This window comes from Patagioenas fasciata, chromosome 7, assembly GCF_037038585.1.
Source record: "Patagioenas fasciata isolate bPatFas1 chromosome 7, bPatFas1.hap1, whole genome shotgun sequence".
NCBI lineage: Eukaryota > Metazoa > Chordata > Aves > Columbiformes > Columbidae > Patagioenas > Patagioenas fasciata.
This window is the reverse complement of record NC_092526.1, coordinates 16105360-16121882: the sequence shown is the minus strand read 5'-3', so window position 1 is coordinate 16121882 and position 16523 is coordinate 16105360. Positions and strand designations below refer to the sequence as shown.

Genomic DNA, 16523 nt, shown 5'->3' with positions numbered 1-16523 from the left:
TCTAACATTTGTGCAGAAGCAAGTGGCTAAGCCAGAGACAAATTCTGCTCCTGAATCTAAAACATTGCCTGGATTTCCACTTGCACAACAGAATTCAGTTGCTGGCTCCTAGACCTGGTAAATGGAGCAACGCTGCTTTGGGAGCCTCAGCTGCTGGAGGTTTGGCAATAAGCATACACACCTTGAGTAGAGGCATGGCAGCTCGGCATCGTGCAGTTTTTATGTTCTTCAGGAAGTGAGATTCATCCTGAAACAGAACAAGCATGAAAGTTAAGACAGTTCTGATCCATAGTCCAGCTGCAGGCTACAGAACAAATTCCCAATATTCTCAGCTATCTAATATTGCAAAAGCCTGTCATCCCAGAGGATATTTTAACACTGGGATAGTCACATCAAATTGTAAACAAAAAGATAGCATGGAGAATAGCAGGCTTCCTACACTCAAACTCCTAGCTGCAAGCAAATGGAACAGAAATCAAACCTTAAAGCCCTGAATCTCAAATGATTGCAAAGAAGTGAGCTGAGGGGCAGGAGAGGGAAGGAGAAAGAAGATTATTTCCACCACTGATACTCATTTGCCTTTATGTGTCCTTTAAATGTAGCAAACATAGGAGGCCTGTACAGTGTCACTTCCCTAAATAAGAGGCTAATGAAAACAAAAAGGAAAAAAAAAGTCTGATTAGGACCCAACTGTTCTGCTGATAGGGCTCACCAGGTGGATAACAGCCTCCTACTTGAGACATCACCCCTAAACAGGCTTCATTTCTCCTGCTGTATCAAGGCAGAACTTAGGCATTAAAAGTAAACGGCACCCACCAAGGGTACATTCTCATCTTTCCACATGTGGATGAGCAAGCAACCATGCATGCAAAGACAATACAACTGCTTAGCCTCTCAGGCACAGCCTTCTCTCTCTTGATTAACAAATAAGCTACATTAATGTTCCCAGACATCAAAAGAAAATTGGAAGAAAAAGCAGAGAAGCTCAGTACTCAGTAGGACTACTCTTATCTGTAAAAAGATATACAGGGTCCAAATTTGAACACACACACACAGAAAGAACATCTGCCAGCTCAGGGCTGGTAAAACATTCCAGGCCAGTATTAACTTTGAAATTTTAGGGTACCACTTACAATAATAACTACTTGGAAAGTGCTCTTAAGTTGCTTGCCCATCTTGCTGAGGAGGTCAAAGCTGATGATGTTGATCAAGCTTGATGTTAGGTTGTCTTTGCCAGTCACTATGACATTGGTGCTACCTGGACTCAAGGATGGAAGCCACCTGTGAAATGCCTGGAGGAAGAGGAAAGCAACTAATTGCATTTAGGTGCTTATGTCCTCCGTTGGAATCCCAAAGCACTTCACAAAGTGTCCTCATGAGTGCTTAGAACATGGAGCCATGCCACCCACCATCAGATGCCAGCTGGGAGAACAATACCATTACCATTGTAAGCAGCCCTCCCAAGGCACCAACCCTAGTACAGGGAAGATCAAGAACAGAACTCAAGCTACAAGGCCAAATCTATCCTTCATAGCCTAGGGAGGCTCAAACATGTTCTATTCTTGCTTCTTACTGAAAAAAAAACAACTGATCTGTAGCAGAAATGTGCACAACCTCCTGATAATGTTACCTGCTATGCCAAGAGCCAAAGAATGCCGTGACCACTACTGACCGGGAAATTTTGTTTTCCCACTCAACAGGAAACCTCAGGCTGTGAAACACAAGACTTCTAAGCTGTAAACATCTCTCACTACAGCAATGTTTACTCTGTGTGAGGATGAAGTACAACTCATCCAGATCAACAACAACAAAAAAAATCTTTCACTGCCCCTCTTTCTTAAAAAGTCTAAAACCAACCAAACAGAAACAAACAAAAAAAAACACCAAACAAAACCACAACAAAAAAGAAAACCAAACACAAACCCACACAAAACAAACAAACAAGTACGAAAATATCAAGTTGACAATACACCAGCTGCTCTATGACAGCAGTTGAAATACATGAGGTGACAGTCATTCAAATCAACTTCTTGAAATGCTCCACACACCAGAGCTCCAAACCTACCTGTTCACTATTGAGCACCCACCATTACCCTTGTAATTGTGTCCCCAGTGATATCAACCTCTCTGCAACATTTGAGTTCTGCTGATGTGCCCTGAAGAGAGCAGGACTTCAGCAATCGCAATCCAATCCCTACAGAAAGGTATTCAAGGAGTGGTGATGTGAAATGGCATCTTAGTCTTTTGTGGAAATCCTCTCCTCCGTTCAGCAACCACATGCAGCAGTCCAAGGAGTTATCTGTGAGCATCTCACAATTCTCACTACGTAAGAAACTAACAATTAACTATCCTTCACCACTTACAGTAAGCACCATGACCAAAATGGGCCAACATGCAGGCAAGGCTAGAGCCCAAACAAAGAACATGCAGCTGACTCTAAGCCGAAATGCAGACAAAGTTGGCAGCAATGGGAAAATATCTGGAAGCTCCTAGCTGTGACTAATTCACACCGTAAAAGTGATCCTATATTTCTCACCTGATCCTGACCTTTGTCCACAAGAAATGTTTTGAAACTGTCTTGACTGTTAATTATTTAAGTTTCAATGCTGAACTCCAAATGCACATAGCTGCAGTAATTCTCACCCAAGAGTACCTCGCATCTTCCTCCTAGCGACCCATGGCACCTTGAATGTAACAGCACTCAGAGGCCTGAGCCCAGAAAGCCAAAATAAAACACCAGCAACTCTGAAAGGAAGACAATTTCTGATGACTCAGCTCTGGAGACACCACAAAAGCTTCTACTGCTACAGTAAAACAAGTAAAGCAAAAATGAACTGAGCAGACTATGAACCATAATAAACTCCACCTTCTTCCACTTTCTGTGACACATTTTCCTTAGATGTGCATCCTTCATGTACCCACAAAGGAACACAGATAATTTTAAAGCAAATGTCCTAACAAAACATCTCCACAATAGCCTCCTACAGAATCAGGAGTAGGGGAAGGAAGAGGAAATCAAGCACTCAAAGAAAACACCTCATATTGCTTAAATCTCATGAAGCAGTTTAGTTGCAGGTGCCCAGTGCTTCAGGAAACCAGACCCCAAGTTGTTCCCAGGAGCTGTCCCACAGAAGCCATGGATTCAGGCTGCGTGTTGACCCAGAGGCCTACAGGCCTTTGAAATACCGAACATGATGAGCATCACTCCCTTGTTAAGTAAACAATCTTCTTCTCTTGTCACCCAATATTTTGTTATACTGCTGGAGGTGAAAACACAAGCCAAGATGCTCTAATAACATGGTTAGAGCACAAAAACAGCAAATCCCAACCAATACACTTCTCATCAACAAAACATTCCAAGGAAAGTTAAACTCCCACCCTCTCCTGCTCAGGCATGAAATTATTGACCCAAAACCTCTGGCTCACCCTTTTTTCCCCACAGTGAACATTTCGCTAGCCTATGGCAACCCAACAGCTTCAGCATACAAGCCATGATAGTGATTTATTTCAAGATACATTTAGCAACCAAAGAAGCTTTCTGGGGCTCATGATCCACATTAATAAAGGACTCAAAGGAGTCAGCAACATACAGTGGACAGGTCAAAAGATGTATTATGACAAACACTTAATGATGATAATGGGGCCTCTTGTACAGAGCAGAGAAGCCCAGCATCTGGTCTTCTGTTCTAGCCAATGGACTGGCAAATACTGCTATGAAAGGCTTGAAGACAACAGACAATTGCTTGAATTCAACTACTGTCTTTGACACGAATGAGTAAAACACTCCCTTGGAACCAGCTGACTTGCAGGAACAAAGCTGACAGATGGTCAGAGGAGATATTTTCTCATCACCCTGTTTCCAATAGATTAGCTGGATGACAAAAGAAAATCGGCCAATAAAAAGAAATAAAATAGGCATATACTACACGGCCAATGCCAAGCAATTTCCTCCCCTCAAGATGCTAAATTAGTACACTTTTTAGGTTTTTTCCCCCTTAATATACATCTTCTAAAAATTTAACTTGTACAGTGCAACACAGCATAACCATCACACGTGCTCTACCAGCCACCTGCACAAGCCCAAGCTGACAGTACCTCTGCCCATGTGAATCTCACAGAAGAAGGAGTCACCACCAGCAAAGGCCATTCCTTCCGGTAATACGCAGCAATGCAGATCGCCTGGATGGTCTTGCCCAAGCCCATGTCATCCGCGAGAAGCAAACGTCCGTTTCTCAAAATTGCGAAACTGGTGAAAATAGAGAGGTAAAAATAAGTCATAGTCAAGAAATGGCTTACTGTCTGGCAGCCAAGATGAGCACAACTCATCACCAATCCTATAATGTGGATCACTTGAAAGTGATTTGAGTTCTTCAGTAAACCTGGATCTCCTCCCTTAGTCTTAACACAACTGAACAACTCTCACAAATGTCTCAAAGCTTGGAAGCTCCTGAAGAGAGTAGTTCAGACCAGTCCTCAGAGATCTTGATTTCATATGAGGAGTAGTCTCAATACCTTACGATTATTTAAAGCACATTTTTTCCATTATATTAGTCCCATTCTGTCCCAGAGCTCACCCTGGCTGAGCTAAGAAAATACTAATAGCAATGTCACTTTACCAGCAGTATGTACAAAGTTTTCTGGGTTGCACCTTAAAGTCAACAACTAATGACCACGTATGATGGGGACAGGGACATTTAAAACTTTCTCTCTACATACAATTAGTCATTTTAATTATTTCAGGGCCTGAGCCCCATCTCCTGACACTTTCCCATGTGTAGTTAATGTTTAAAGAATAACAACAAAAGAGATGCACTTAAAAAAAACCCCACAACCTTACAAAATAAAAATAAAATCATATGAAAACTAAGCACATACTGAATCACAAGACGGGAGATCAGAGATGTATCATTTGAACAATTTTTATGAGACTAGCAAAATGCTACTTTCCTCCTGACTCATGATGAAGAATTCTAGCTAGAAACAGAAGAGATGTGTCACTCAAAAAAAAAAAAAGAAATCCACAAAAAAGCCCCCAACAAAACAAACCACATCATACCAAACAACCAAGAGCCCAGAGTGCCAGAGTGCAACAGCTTGAGACTCTGGAGAAATGTGGAATCCTCCACGGAAGAGAACACAGCCTGGGCAGCAATATAAAGCACACAATTCTAGGCGAGGACTGGAACAGCATGCAAAAAGGACGTACTTCACACCTTCCCGCTGAAAGGGCATGAGGCTCGTCACAATTTCAGAGTCCACCACTGAAAGGTCAGCATCAGGAATGTCTGTCTGTGATGCAGATCTCTGTATTTGAGCTGCAAAGGTTTGTATTACTGCCTCAGGCAGTGGCTCCACTTCCACTAACACAAGGCTCTGTAATGCTTCCACTGCAAAGAACAGAGTAGTTTATTATGAGAAAGGGCAACATACAACTTACCTTAGGGATATCAGGGTACAACCCTCAACTTCATCAACAGTATTATTTCCTATCCTGCAACAGCTCAAGAAAGCACTGTAGCATGCACAGGTGCTGGCCTGGCCTCTTCCCTGAAGTCTATTTCAGAACCACATGACGAATCACATCTCCTCTCCTCATATTTAGATTCAGTTATTAAAAAAAAAAAAAAGTCTGATGCCATCATTCAGAGTTGATTGCTACTAATACAGCTGGAGCTGGATTATTCACACAGAGGGCAGATTAGGGCACACTTTACTCAGAAATAAAAGTATGGATTTGGACAAAAGAGCTCCTAAAGCCTAGAATGCAGGGGCATCTTTAGCTTGACCTTGGGATTCTGCATTAGACACCTCTGAGGTCTCCACCATCAGGAATGACTTGAGACACAGTTACCTACAGAAGATCATACATCTTCAGCTTTGAAAACTTTCTTCTCCTACTGTTCCTCAAATTCACACAAGTTTGGCGCTACCTCCACTTTATCACCCCTCATTGACCATGTTTGGATAACAAAACACGATGCACCTCCAGACTCAAACTGTTCTTGTACCACCATCAGCAGCACTCTGCCATCCTTCAGGGACATGGTACCAACAGAAACTCCCTGCTCAGCTGGTGTCCGCTGCTGTTCTCCCGGACCGAAGTAGCTTGTGGGCCAGAACCACCCCACAAGCAGACACTCCAGTCCCTCAGCACTACTGTTGTTTTATTCATGAAGCTTCTCAACTTCACCTGCAGCACAAAACCTTCCTGGTTGAACTAAAGGGATCTCCAGCTTCTGTGATGCAAAGACCTCATGGCCTTCATCCTTTTAACCCATGTGCCACAACAAGGAAAGCGTCAGGGCAATTCTCCTCCTATACAACCTTATTTCAGTCACCTCCAGTAACCCCTCTATCCCATCCCCAGAAGATTTCTCTTCTCTCCAACAGTAAGTTTCTATGCAAACAAATACCAGTTATAAACATGCAGTGAGCTGGCATCAGGAAAACATGTTTAGTAGTCAGTCTTTGACCACTGACTGAGAAACAAAAGGCACCTTTACACTAGGAACACAATGTATGCACACAGATCCTTTATTCCACGAAGCATATTTTTTTTTAATTTAGTGGTTGGTTTGTACATGAAGTCAGGAAGACATAAACCAACTCTGTTTGCAGAAATAACCAGAGCTATGCAAACTGAAATAAAAACTCACTATACCAGCAGTAAATGCTCCTCCAGAATTCATTTATCTCCAAGAAGAAAGCAGCAGGATGGACCCATGTTGCATGAAGGGGGCAAACAATTCCAAGAACTATACATATTAAAATACTTCCATTTGTGGTTGGGCAATGACCAAACTTTTAAAACTCTCCAGTTCAATTTATACTTCTTCAACAGCAGGAGCTCTCTCCACCCAAAGTACAGCACAAGCTTGTTATTACACTCATAGACTGAGCTATGTGTTAGCATAATTGCTACAATTTGCTCACTGATAATTCTGTTGCTATTGTTCTGTACATGAGCTGAGAGAGTGATTAAGATATATCTGCCACCAGCATGATTCATCCAACAGACATTTTTTACTGAAGTGACCTTTATATAACTGAGCAACTAGGCAAAGAGATATTAACATCTACAAACAGTTCCCAGCAAACAGATATCTCTGCTGGAAATGGCAACCAGGCTTTTGAAATTATTTTCTTTTTCTTTTTCTCATGTTGATGTAGGTGAATGAACAGGAACAAAGTGAATGCTGTTCCTCAAAAAGGCACATGCTAGGAGCCTCAAATGCCCTCCCAAATTACATCCTGCAAGAACATTTACAGAGATTTTGGTTTTTTTTTTGCTTTCCTTAGATTTGTAGGATTCTGAATACTTCATGCAATGTACACAACTGCCAGCAAGCATGGCCAAGAGAGTGACAAACTGGGAGATGATGTGTTTGCTCTACCTCGCATGTGCTACAGGATCAGGCCCTTTGCATGTACAAAAGACCCTTTTAGAAAACTGAAATCATCAGCTCTCATGGAAATCAGGGCCTGTCAACACCCCAATCCTGGACTTTCATAATAGTCTCCCCCCCCAAAACACTCACTCATTTTCGTGAACTGATATTCCTACAAGGCCCCACAACGTGGCTTTCAGCCCTACAACCATTACTAATGTTATTAAAACGTGAATCACAGGAACATGCAGATACTCAATTATTAAACATCCTTCAGTATCCCAGGGAAGCAAGAGCCCATGCTGGAGAAAAACTAATCTGAGCAACAGTATTTCAGCTCTGAAACACTCAGCCACACTTCCTAAACACAAGTGTAAAGCACCTTATTTATTATCTTTTTGAAGCTTATCCCAATCAAAGTCTACAGCTGCATACCCTCACACAACTACCAAGGCAAACACAACAGGCCAAATGGGATGATAAATAATAATTGTAACACTTAGGACTTGCGCAACGCTATTGATCTCAAAGTATTCTATAAACTCTACTAACATAAACTAAGAAGCAGATATGCTAAGAGCAAGTTGCTGAGACTAGATTCTTCTAAGTGGGATCCATAAAAAAATAAAACAAACAAAAAACCACAAATCAAACAACCAAACGAAAAAGAGAAAAAAACCCCAGCCCTACACTTCATTTCAGTGAGTCACAATTTCACCTGCATTACAGAGGCATAATGGCAGGAGTCTACTAGTCAACTTTTACCAAGAAATGAACATTCTAGCAACACCACATGCTTAGATTCCTCTTGCAAGGGAAGGTATGATGCTCTCTCAAAAAGACTTTTTTGCTAAGCTTTCTTTTAAAACATCTATCAACCAACACCAAAACATTTCAGTAGAGTATGAAATTCTGCTTCAAGAATAATGCTTCTGCTTCAAGCAGATCTGCACACTTCTTCACAAGAAACAAGTAGCTCTTCTTCTTTGCCTCAAAATCAACTCAGCTATGGAAGCAACCTGAATTCTAACCTGCCTCATGCATCAGTTAAAGACTCAGCAGTAACATGTGAGGCTGAAGAAAATCAGCAAGACAATCACCATCCAGACTGCAACTGTCGATGAACTGGTTGTTACAGAAATTATCAGCTGACTTGAAAATCTAGTGCTCTAACCTGAAAAATAATATTTGCTGGGTGTGAAAGAGCACAACACTGCACACTAATCTTATAGTAAACCAAAATGAAGAATTGGAACTAAAGCAGCCTGATACATGTCTGTCTTCTAAGCAAGGGGTGGCTGTGTCAGTTTGTGAATTGATAAACACAAAAGGGAGCAAGGCGGGCTGGCACTGAGGGGAGCACATGGTAAGGACAGCTGAAAGAGTCAGTAAGACAGAATTTCTGTAAGAAGGAGAAGGCCTGGCAGCCACCATGTTGATCTCTTCAAATCTGGCAAGCGAGAACAGAGGAATCCATTCTCCTGCAACTCCTTAGTTCAAGTAGAGCTGCTGTACATTATAAGCAACAAAAATAACTTTGTGATAGTAAATATCTACATATGCTCTAAGAAACGGCACAGAAATTCAGTGCAGAATCTGATAAAAGAGCCAGCCTCCCAATGGGCCACTAAAGGCTTTCCATTAACAACACACATTTATAAAGTTTTGAGTCTAGGCAAACAGTGTAAATGACAAAACAGGAAGACATCTGCTTCACAGTTCATTAGCAACTTATCTCCCTAGAGCAAAAGTCTCCTTAGGCCAAAAAGTGAAGTTAGAATTCATTTGCCTCCCCAGAAAATAGCCCTAGCCAGGAGAATGCAGCTACTCACTCAGTTTGGGATAGTCCTCCAGCAGGAAATTCCACTTCCTGGTGTTCATATCTGCAATAGTTACAACAAACACTGTAGTAAGTCTCTGTTTTAAAAGACTGAATCCTCTGTAAAAACATGGCTATCCATCCATATACTCTGCATTTCAGAACTGTTTTAAAAGAATTCTTACCTTGTCCAGCAATCAATTCTCTCTGCTTTCACATTAAGCAAACAGTTTGAAGAAGACTTAAAAGTATGAGCACACATATAGAAGTGGTGGCATCAACAGAACAAGCCAAGGTCAGCCTCCGCTAATGAACTATCACAAAGAACCCACCTGTCCAAGGATTTCGGCAACCATTTCCTCTTCACTGCAAGATGGGATGAGGAATGTGCAAGAAGGTTCCTGCTTGTTAACCAACAAACTCTGACTTCGGTCAGTAACACAAACACTTTGAGTTGCACCTCTTTACCCTACAGACCACATGTTCAGGATGGTACAGAAGAAATTCCCCAATTCACCGATACCCAAAACATAACATGAACGCCAGACTTGTCTGGCAGGTTTATCCTGAGTAGCACCTGCCTACAACTTCCAGGGAAGGTTAGAGTGAATTTAGAGTCAGCTGAAGACACAATGAGCAAGGCAGGACCCTGCCCAAAGAACAAGAGCTCCAGGATTTGTTCCTCATGCTGTCACTGACGTGCTGTGACACTGCACAGGTCACCTAATCATGCTGTGCTTCACTTGCGACATTACAAGTGGGGAAAACCTGGTTATTTACCATTGAAATTTGAATGCAAACATAAGTGCTTTACAGTTCCACCTGCCTCAAAAATACCAGTAAAGCTGCTGGTAAACTCAACCTGCTCAGGCAGTTGCTGCCCTTATACATGACAGTAAAGCAGTAGAAACATGAGAACGTCCAACTGCATTTGATAATAAAAACAAGAACTTAGGCATGGCCTCCATACCGCTGGCAAATTACCAGTGTATCCTGCCTCAACAGTCAATGTAATGATGCCAAGTCTTGAAATATCACCTTAGTGGCCCAGAAGAAGACCTGCTCTGGCACAAAGAGCAAGACACAGACACAGCAATATAACAGAACTACAGGAGCTCTCAAAACCTTCAAAGTAAACTCTCTCATGCTATTTTGGGGGATAGATTCTCACAATTTCTCTCCTCTGAAGCATTCACAAGCACTCCAAGAGTGGTTCCAACAACGTCACTAGAATAAAGCAGAAATAACCAGAGACTTACCATAATTTCTGGAATTCATCTGTTTGAACACTCCAGTCACTTCTGCAGAATACCCAATATCAACCTCAAACCGCAAGCGAGAGATCAGGACGCATTTCCCTTTGACAAGGGCTGAGGGTTTCTTCCAGTTCTTACACATCTTCAAGAGGGATTTCACATCAACTCTACTGCCAACAGAATGAGAGCCTGATGCCAAGCCAACTGCATTTTCTCCTTTCAGTGGTGCCAGAATTACTGACGAGAGTTGATTTGCTGCTTTCACTAGGGAGAAAAACATGAGATACAGATAAAAGAATTAATAACAAAGAACATGGATAAACTAAAAATGCACAGGATGTTTTGGGAAGAAAAGGGACAAGAGGATGACAAACAAACCATGCACCTTCAAGTTTAAAAGGAATGACAATTCCTTGCTTTTACTGCTAGGGACAAAGAGAAGAGAGTGATGGTCTGGAAGAGCAGGTTGATGGGATTTTCCACAGAGAACACAAGAAGGGGCAGAGAGAACATGTGACAATAGGTGAACAAGGGCCTGCCCAGCATGCTCACTGCATTAAGATCCCTGTCTGTCAGCAATCCCAAAACATGGCTCACTAGGCAATCTGCAGAACCACATTCAGCAGTAAATCACACATAGTCACACAGTATTTTCACTCACAAAGTTACAGTGACAGGGGTGTGGTGATCAATAGTATGTGCCTGAAAAGACAGGAAGGTACATCTGCAAATAGCAAAGGAGAAACTCTAAAAATATCTGCCTCCTGCCTGACATCAATGTCTGATATGCAATCTCATCTAGCACAAATGCTGTATATTCACAATACTGCAGGAAGGATATCAGGAAGGAATCTAGTCCAAACCACTAAATCTCTGTTGCAACTTAAGGCCATCATCCTTTATTCTATTGTGTCTTCTAGTTAAGATTTGTACTTTTCCCCAGCCATATCCACTCCCATCTTACTGATCACCTGCAACCGCCTCCCTCATGATGCCAGGGCATGGGAAGAAAAGGGATACAGCATTTTATAGCTGCTAGTCTGAGACCACAGCTATCCACACTAATAAACACTCCACTTTTCCCTGAGTATCTCTGCCAATCTCTACCCATATGTTGTCTTTATTATGATAGATGAACTATGATGGTTAAGGAACAAGAACCATTTTTAAATTGTATATTCACAGCACCAAAATAATGAATTTCTTCCCCAAAACTCCAGCTCACATGTACTGCAGTAATACACAGTGCAGTAACACACACTGCAGTAATTCACTACCATCTCCAGAGTCCATTAGACTCAAGAGCACTAAGCACATTCTCCTTCCTTGTATTTGTAAAGAGAGGCAACCTCCCCTATCCAGCAGCTGTTCAGACTAAGCCTAGGTGAACTAATCCTCTGAGGTTTAAGCTCCACGTTATGATCCACCCTGTTTCTTTTTAAATAGTCCAGCTTACTGCTATGCAACAACTTAAACAAATGTTAAGTTCAGTGGTTTCAGATTTGAAAAGGAAAACAAATGAAGCAAATTCAGACACTTTCTTCCTAACCAGTTACTAAGCCATCTGGATTTCTTCAACCTTTATTATTTTAAAGTAAGTGACTTCCAGAATAAACCCAAGCATTTGAGATTTTCACTCCAAAGAAGTCTCAGAGCACAAAGAGAGAGTAATGTTTAAAGTAGAGGAATAGGAAATCACCAATTTAGACTTTCTCTCCCCAATGCACCAGTCAAAAGAATTTAGATGCTACTGTTTCAGCATGGTGTAGTTAGAGCTCATCTCTACAACTAATAACTGAGAGAAACTGAAAAAAAACACCATACTTTACTATTTTATTTCTATATCTGTTTCTAAGCTTGACTGTACATTTACAGTACAAAGAAAGAAAAGTCATACAGGACAGCATCATTCAGAAGAACAAAATTAACAGTGGGAAGTTTTAAAATAATTGTTTTAACACAAGACTTCAAACCAAGGCCCTTTTAAGCCAGTTCCCTTTTCTCAAAGTATTTTTCCCCTACTATCCTAGTCCAATGTTGATCACATATTGTCTTCCCTTGTGAACCAGAACTTTCCACGGAGAACTCATACATTTGATAGCTTTAAGGAAAAAAAGCCTGATTTCTAAAAACCATCCTCTTCATTTGCAAGCTCCTTGGTACAGAGACTCTGCTCTCATCTGTACTTGATAGACTTCAAGCAAACCAGCAGCATTTAAATTATAAATGTGTGGCAACCCACATGGGAAGCTAAAATACCAGCACTCAACTGTGGGTTTTTCAAAGTGCTCAACATAGGCCTAATTCTGTTCCCACTGAAATCAATAGTGATTTATCACTTGCTTCAATACAATGTGCTTTTGAAAAGCTTACCTGAAGTGTTTGCCTCTATCATCTCTCAATCTTTCCAGAACAAAATGACAGGAGAGGAGAAAAAAGATAAAGCCATCCTTGTTATGCCAAAAAAAGGCAAATCCATTTTCAGTCTCACTCAGAGCCCTAGAGAATTGCCCTTTTTCCTTTTCTGACACCCCAAATTAACAGGAAAATATGTTAAAAAATTAAAAAGCTGTTTAAAAAGAGAATACATGAATGGACCTAGAAACTAAGCATTAGACAGTGGAACACATTCAGTTCTCAATAAAGACTCATATGAAGTACCTGCACAGCAGATACTTTTTTCCTATGATCAGTCTTGCTGGTTGCTGAAAAATTCAGCAATGGCAGAAAAAGTTTAACTAAACTTATGCTGGGCATTTAGATTATGTGAAAAACTAAAGTTCTCTAATCAACTACAAAGTGTCAGAAAAATATTATGAGCTAGATGCCTAAAAGATGAGTGCTCTGTTTGAGTAGCTCTACTTTTATTACTCCAGACAATAACAAAACAGAAGGGAGAGGAAGGGGGTGAAGATTTGGATTGTTTATCATTCAACAATTCATTTACTTACTAAAATTGCTGTAATCTTCCAAGCTGAAATTCCATTTTTTCATAGTAGGATCTAAAATAGAGCAGAATATGAATCATTTGGGGTAGAAAAAGTGCTGTTGTGAAATGTTCATGCGAGGTAAGAGAGAATTCAATCTACTCATGCAAACTTTTTGGCACACATCTGAAAAACAGTATACTCAAGTTTATAGCTACATGACACCAAAAAAGCCATAGGACACATCAACACTAAGACAAGAATGCAGCAGTCATTCACAGGGAACAGCAACACACGGTGGAAAAACAGAAGTAGAATATCATAAAGGAAGGCAGCGAGAAAAGACCAGAAGGAAGCCAAAAGGTGGAGACTCCACTGCTCTCAGTAACCCAGTTAACAGGATCAGCTCATCAACTCCAAAGTACAGCTGAAGTGACCCATTTTCCCATACCAATTTATGAATACCATCTCTTCCTTCACTCCCAGAAGACTCTGACCAGCTGTCATCACTAAACTTCTCAAAGCACTGTTCATAACACAGAGCTTCTGATTCCTTGGCTAAATCCAAGCTCAAGCTATTTATGCGCAGAATTTCTTTCCAATTTCAGCTGTCTTTACTTTTCCAAACCCCCATTAATACCACATATTCCACCCCAGCAATAGCTGCACTGCTAAGAGCATATAGCAACTGCAGTTCCAGCAGACACTGAAACTTCAAGTTAAAACAGAGGTAACAGCAAGCAATCAATTCTTACCATAGCTTTTGCTTGGTATCTTCTTAAACAAAGCAATGAGTTCAGCATTATATCCTACTTCGACCTGGAATCGGTCTTCCCCATATTTTACACATTTTCCTTTTGTAACATTATTTGTTTCTTTGCAAGAGGCAGCTTCAAAGGTGGGCCCCACACCGGCAGAGCTGGTCAACTTCTGCATCTTACCGCTGGCCTGAGAGGCACAACCTCCCCCTTCTCTTTCTGTCCGTCTGTTCATCAGCATTTCTGAATCACTTTGGTTGGTGCTACTTGGTGGTGAAAAAGGTTTGTTCTGACTTTGTAAATCTTTACTACCATCAGGGTGCCTTTTATCAATTACTCTAGTATGAGATGGTTCTGTAGGGTTTTTGAAAGCTGGGTAGCATTCAGGCTGTTGGAATGTATCAAGATTAATTAAAGTTTGCTGTCCATGTTGCTGACCACGAGCATCCAAGTAATGTTTATGGGAATAACTCAGAGAATTTGGGATCATTGTAGGGAATTGTTTAACGCCACTTGCTTGTTCTGAGTCCTCTGAACAACTCTTTTGTTGCTCTCCACATGAGCCAGCCATCTGTTGGTTTGCAGTGTAATGGTTATAATCTTTCTGAAGACAGCTCTTCTGCTCCCCAGGACTGTTTGGATTCTGCTGGTGCTGGGTATTAAACCTGACATGATTGTTTTCTTGCTTCAAGTTTCCCCAATTGCTTGGACTCTGTTTTTTCGCTTGAAGTCCAACGCTATCCACCTGCCCACCTCTCTGGGCTGCAAGTCTCTCCGCCCTCCTAGCCAAAGCCTTCTGGCGGTTCTCTTCAATTCTTCTCTTTTGTTCCTCTGTAAGGCCTGATGACATCTTCAATAATTCAAACAACACATCTCAATCAAAACTGCATTAGGAATTAATAACAGAGGCACCTGCTTCTTTACATTAATAGATGCCAGCCTACAAAAGAAAAAAAAAAAGGAGGGAAACAAAGAGACAGGAAGTTTCAAATCTGTTCACCTCAAAAATGCTTATTGTATCAATAACTCTGTATTGTTAGTGACTGTGTATTACTGGAACTGGTCCTACAAAAAAACCTAGTAGTACAGGTACAGCAAAGCTGTCAGACCAATGCTGAGCCATTATCAGCAAGGAGATACTGACAACTACTGCTGGGGATTTGTATGCCAGGCCTACATTGTAAGACATAAGGAAAAAAGGAGAAAACCACTATTCCACTACAGTTTTGTGCACTCTTCTCTACAAATCCTAGCAGAACTAATAAAATAGCCAAGCACACAGACACCCTGCACTGCAGAGCCAGCCCTGCAAAAGCAAACACAGGCAAAACAACACATCTCTGCACAGGCTCGTGTGGAAGTGCTTCATAGTTCTCATAACCTAACGGCAAAGATGGGACAACAACCCACCTCTCCTGAGCACCTTCTAGTTCTTGGGCATCTCGGCATGTAGCAGATACACACTCAATCCCAAAGGGCAGAGTCAGCTTCTGCCTTGAGAAACGTTCACTCGCAGGCCAAGGACCTTCTGATAAAAGCAAGGCCCTGGCTCCCACCACATTTTCAGGAACTGGCCTCAGTCCAGCTACTTCCCGCCTCACCCGCGGGGCTGCCCGCCTCCTGCAGCCCTCAAGCGACCTACTTTTCTCACCACCCTGTACGAAGTGAGGCCCGCTCCCTGCCCCACTCCTCTGCCAGGCACCAGGCTCTTCTGTCCCCAGCTCCACCGAGGGTCCGGCCCTACCCCCGCAAGCTGTGGTCCCGCCGTCCTCAAGGGCCACCCGCCACCCCACTAGGGCTCAGGGACCCCGCCGCAGGCCGCGGTCCCTCCCCGCGGGCTCCACTACATTCCACCCCGGCTGAGCCCCAGCCCCGCCGCCATCCCCTCCCCACAGGCCCGCACACCCACCGGCGGCAGCGGCCAGGGACGCCGCCACAGGGCGCTCAGCCGCGCAGACTACAACTCCCAGCAGCCCCCGCGCTGCCGCCCGGCAGCACTTAAATGGCCGGCACGCGCAGCATGCCGGGAGCTAAGGCAGGTGCGCGGGGCACTCGGCACGCTGGGAAATGTAGTCTTACTTCCGCGGCGCCATCTTAGGAGTGCTGGGAGCTGCGTAGTGCCGCCGTAGGAGCCCCCACATGTGGGGTACGGTACTCTGCTGCCGGCTTGGGCTGAGGCTTTGCCCCAGGCAGCTCCCACCTCTGCACGGCTGGGGCAGGGCTCCCCACATGGCTGCCTCTGGTGTGTGTGGGGCCTGTGCCAGGAGCCATTGAAGCAGGAACATTGTTTTCGCAATTGGGGATCAGAGGCCTGACCGCAGCAGGTGGGGACTGAGGGATGTCTGGCTATCAGATCCTGAATGTAAACCAAAGTC

The 16523-nt window shown here is 42.6% G+C and overlaps 1 protein-coding gene across 4 annotated transcripts in view; it reads right to left on the bottom strand.

The window, feature by feature from the left end:
• SMARCAL1 (SNF2 related chromatin remodeling annealing helicase 1) overlaps positions 1 to 16142 on the bottom strand; it is a 38686-nt gene extending 22544 nt beyond the window's left edge. The window contains exons 1-9 of one of the 4 annotated variants that reach the window (XM_065841366.2): positions 16058 to 16142; positions 14146 to 15088; positions 13415 to 13465; positions 10467 to 10727; positions 9221 to 9271; positions 5207 to 5387; positions 4096 to 4246; positions 1134 to 1292; positions 182 to 247 (exon numbers count right to left, since the gene is read on the bottom strand). In XM_065841366.2, the coding sequence (XP_065697438.1) occupies positions 182 to 247; positions 1134 to 1292; positions 4096 to 4246; positions 5207 to 5387; positions 9221 to 9271; positions 10467 to 10727; positions 13415 to 13465; positions 14146 to 14998 (1773 nt within the window). In that variant the 5' untranslated portion in view covers positions 14999 to 15088; positions 16058 to 16142. Of the gene's footprint in view, positions 1 to 181; positions 248 to 1133; positions 1293 to 4095; positions 4247 to 5206; positions 5388 to 9220; positions 9272 to 10466; positions 10728 to 13414; positions 13466 to 14145; positions 15089 to 15558; positions 15751 to 15790; positions 15920 to 16057 lie in introns of those variants that run through there. The other 3 variants (XM_065841368.2, XM_065841367.2, XM_071810894.1) reach the window with 3 other exon arrangements.
• Positions 16143 to 16523: the final 381 nt, after the last annotated feature.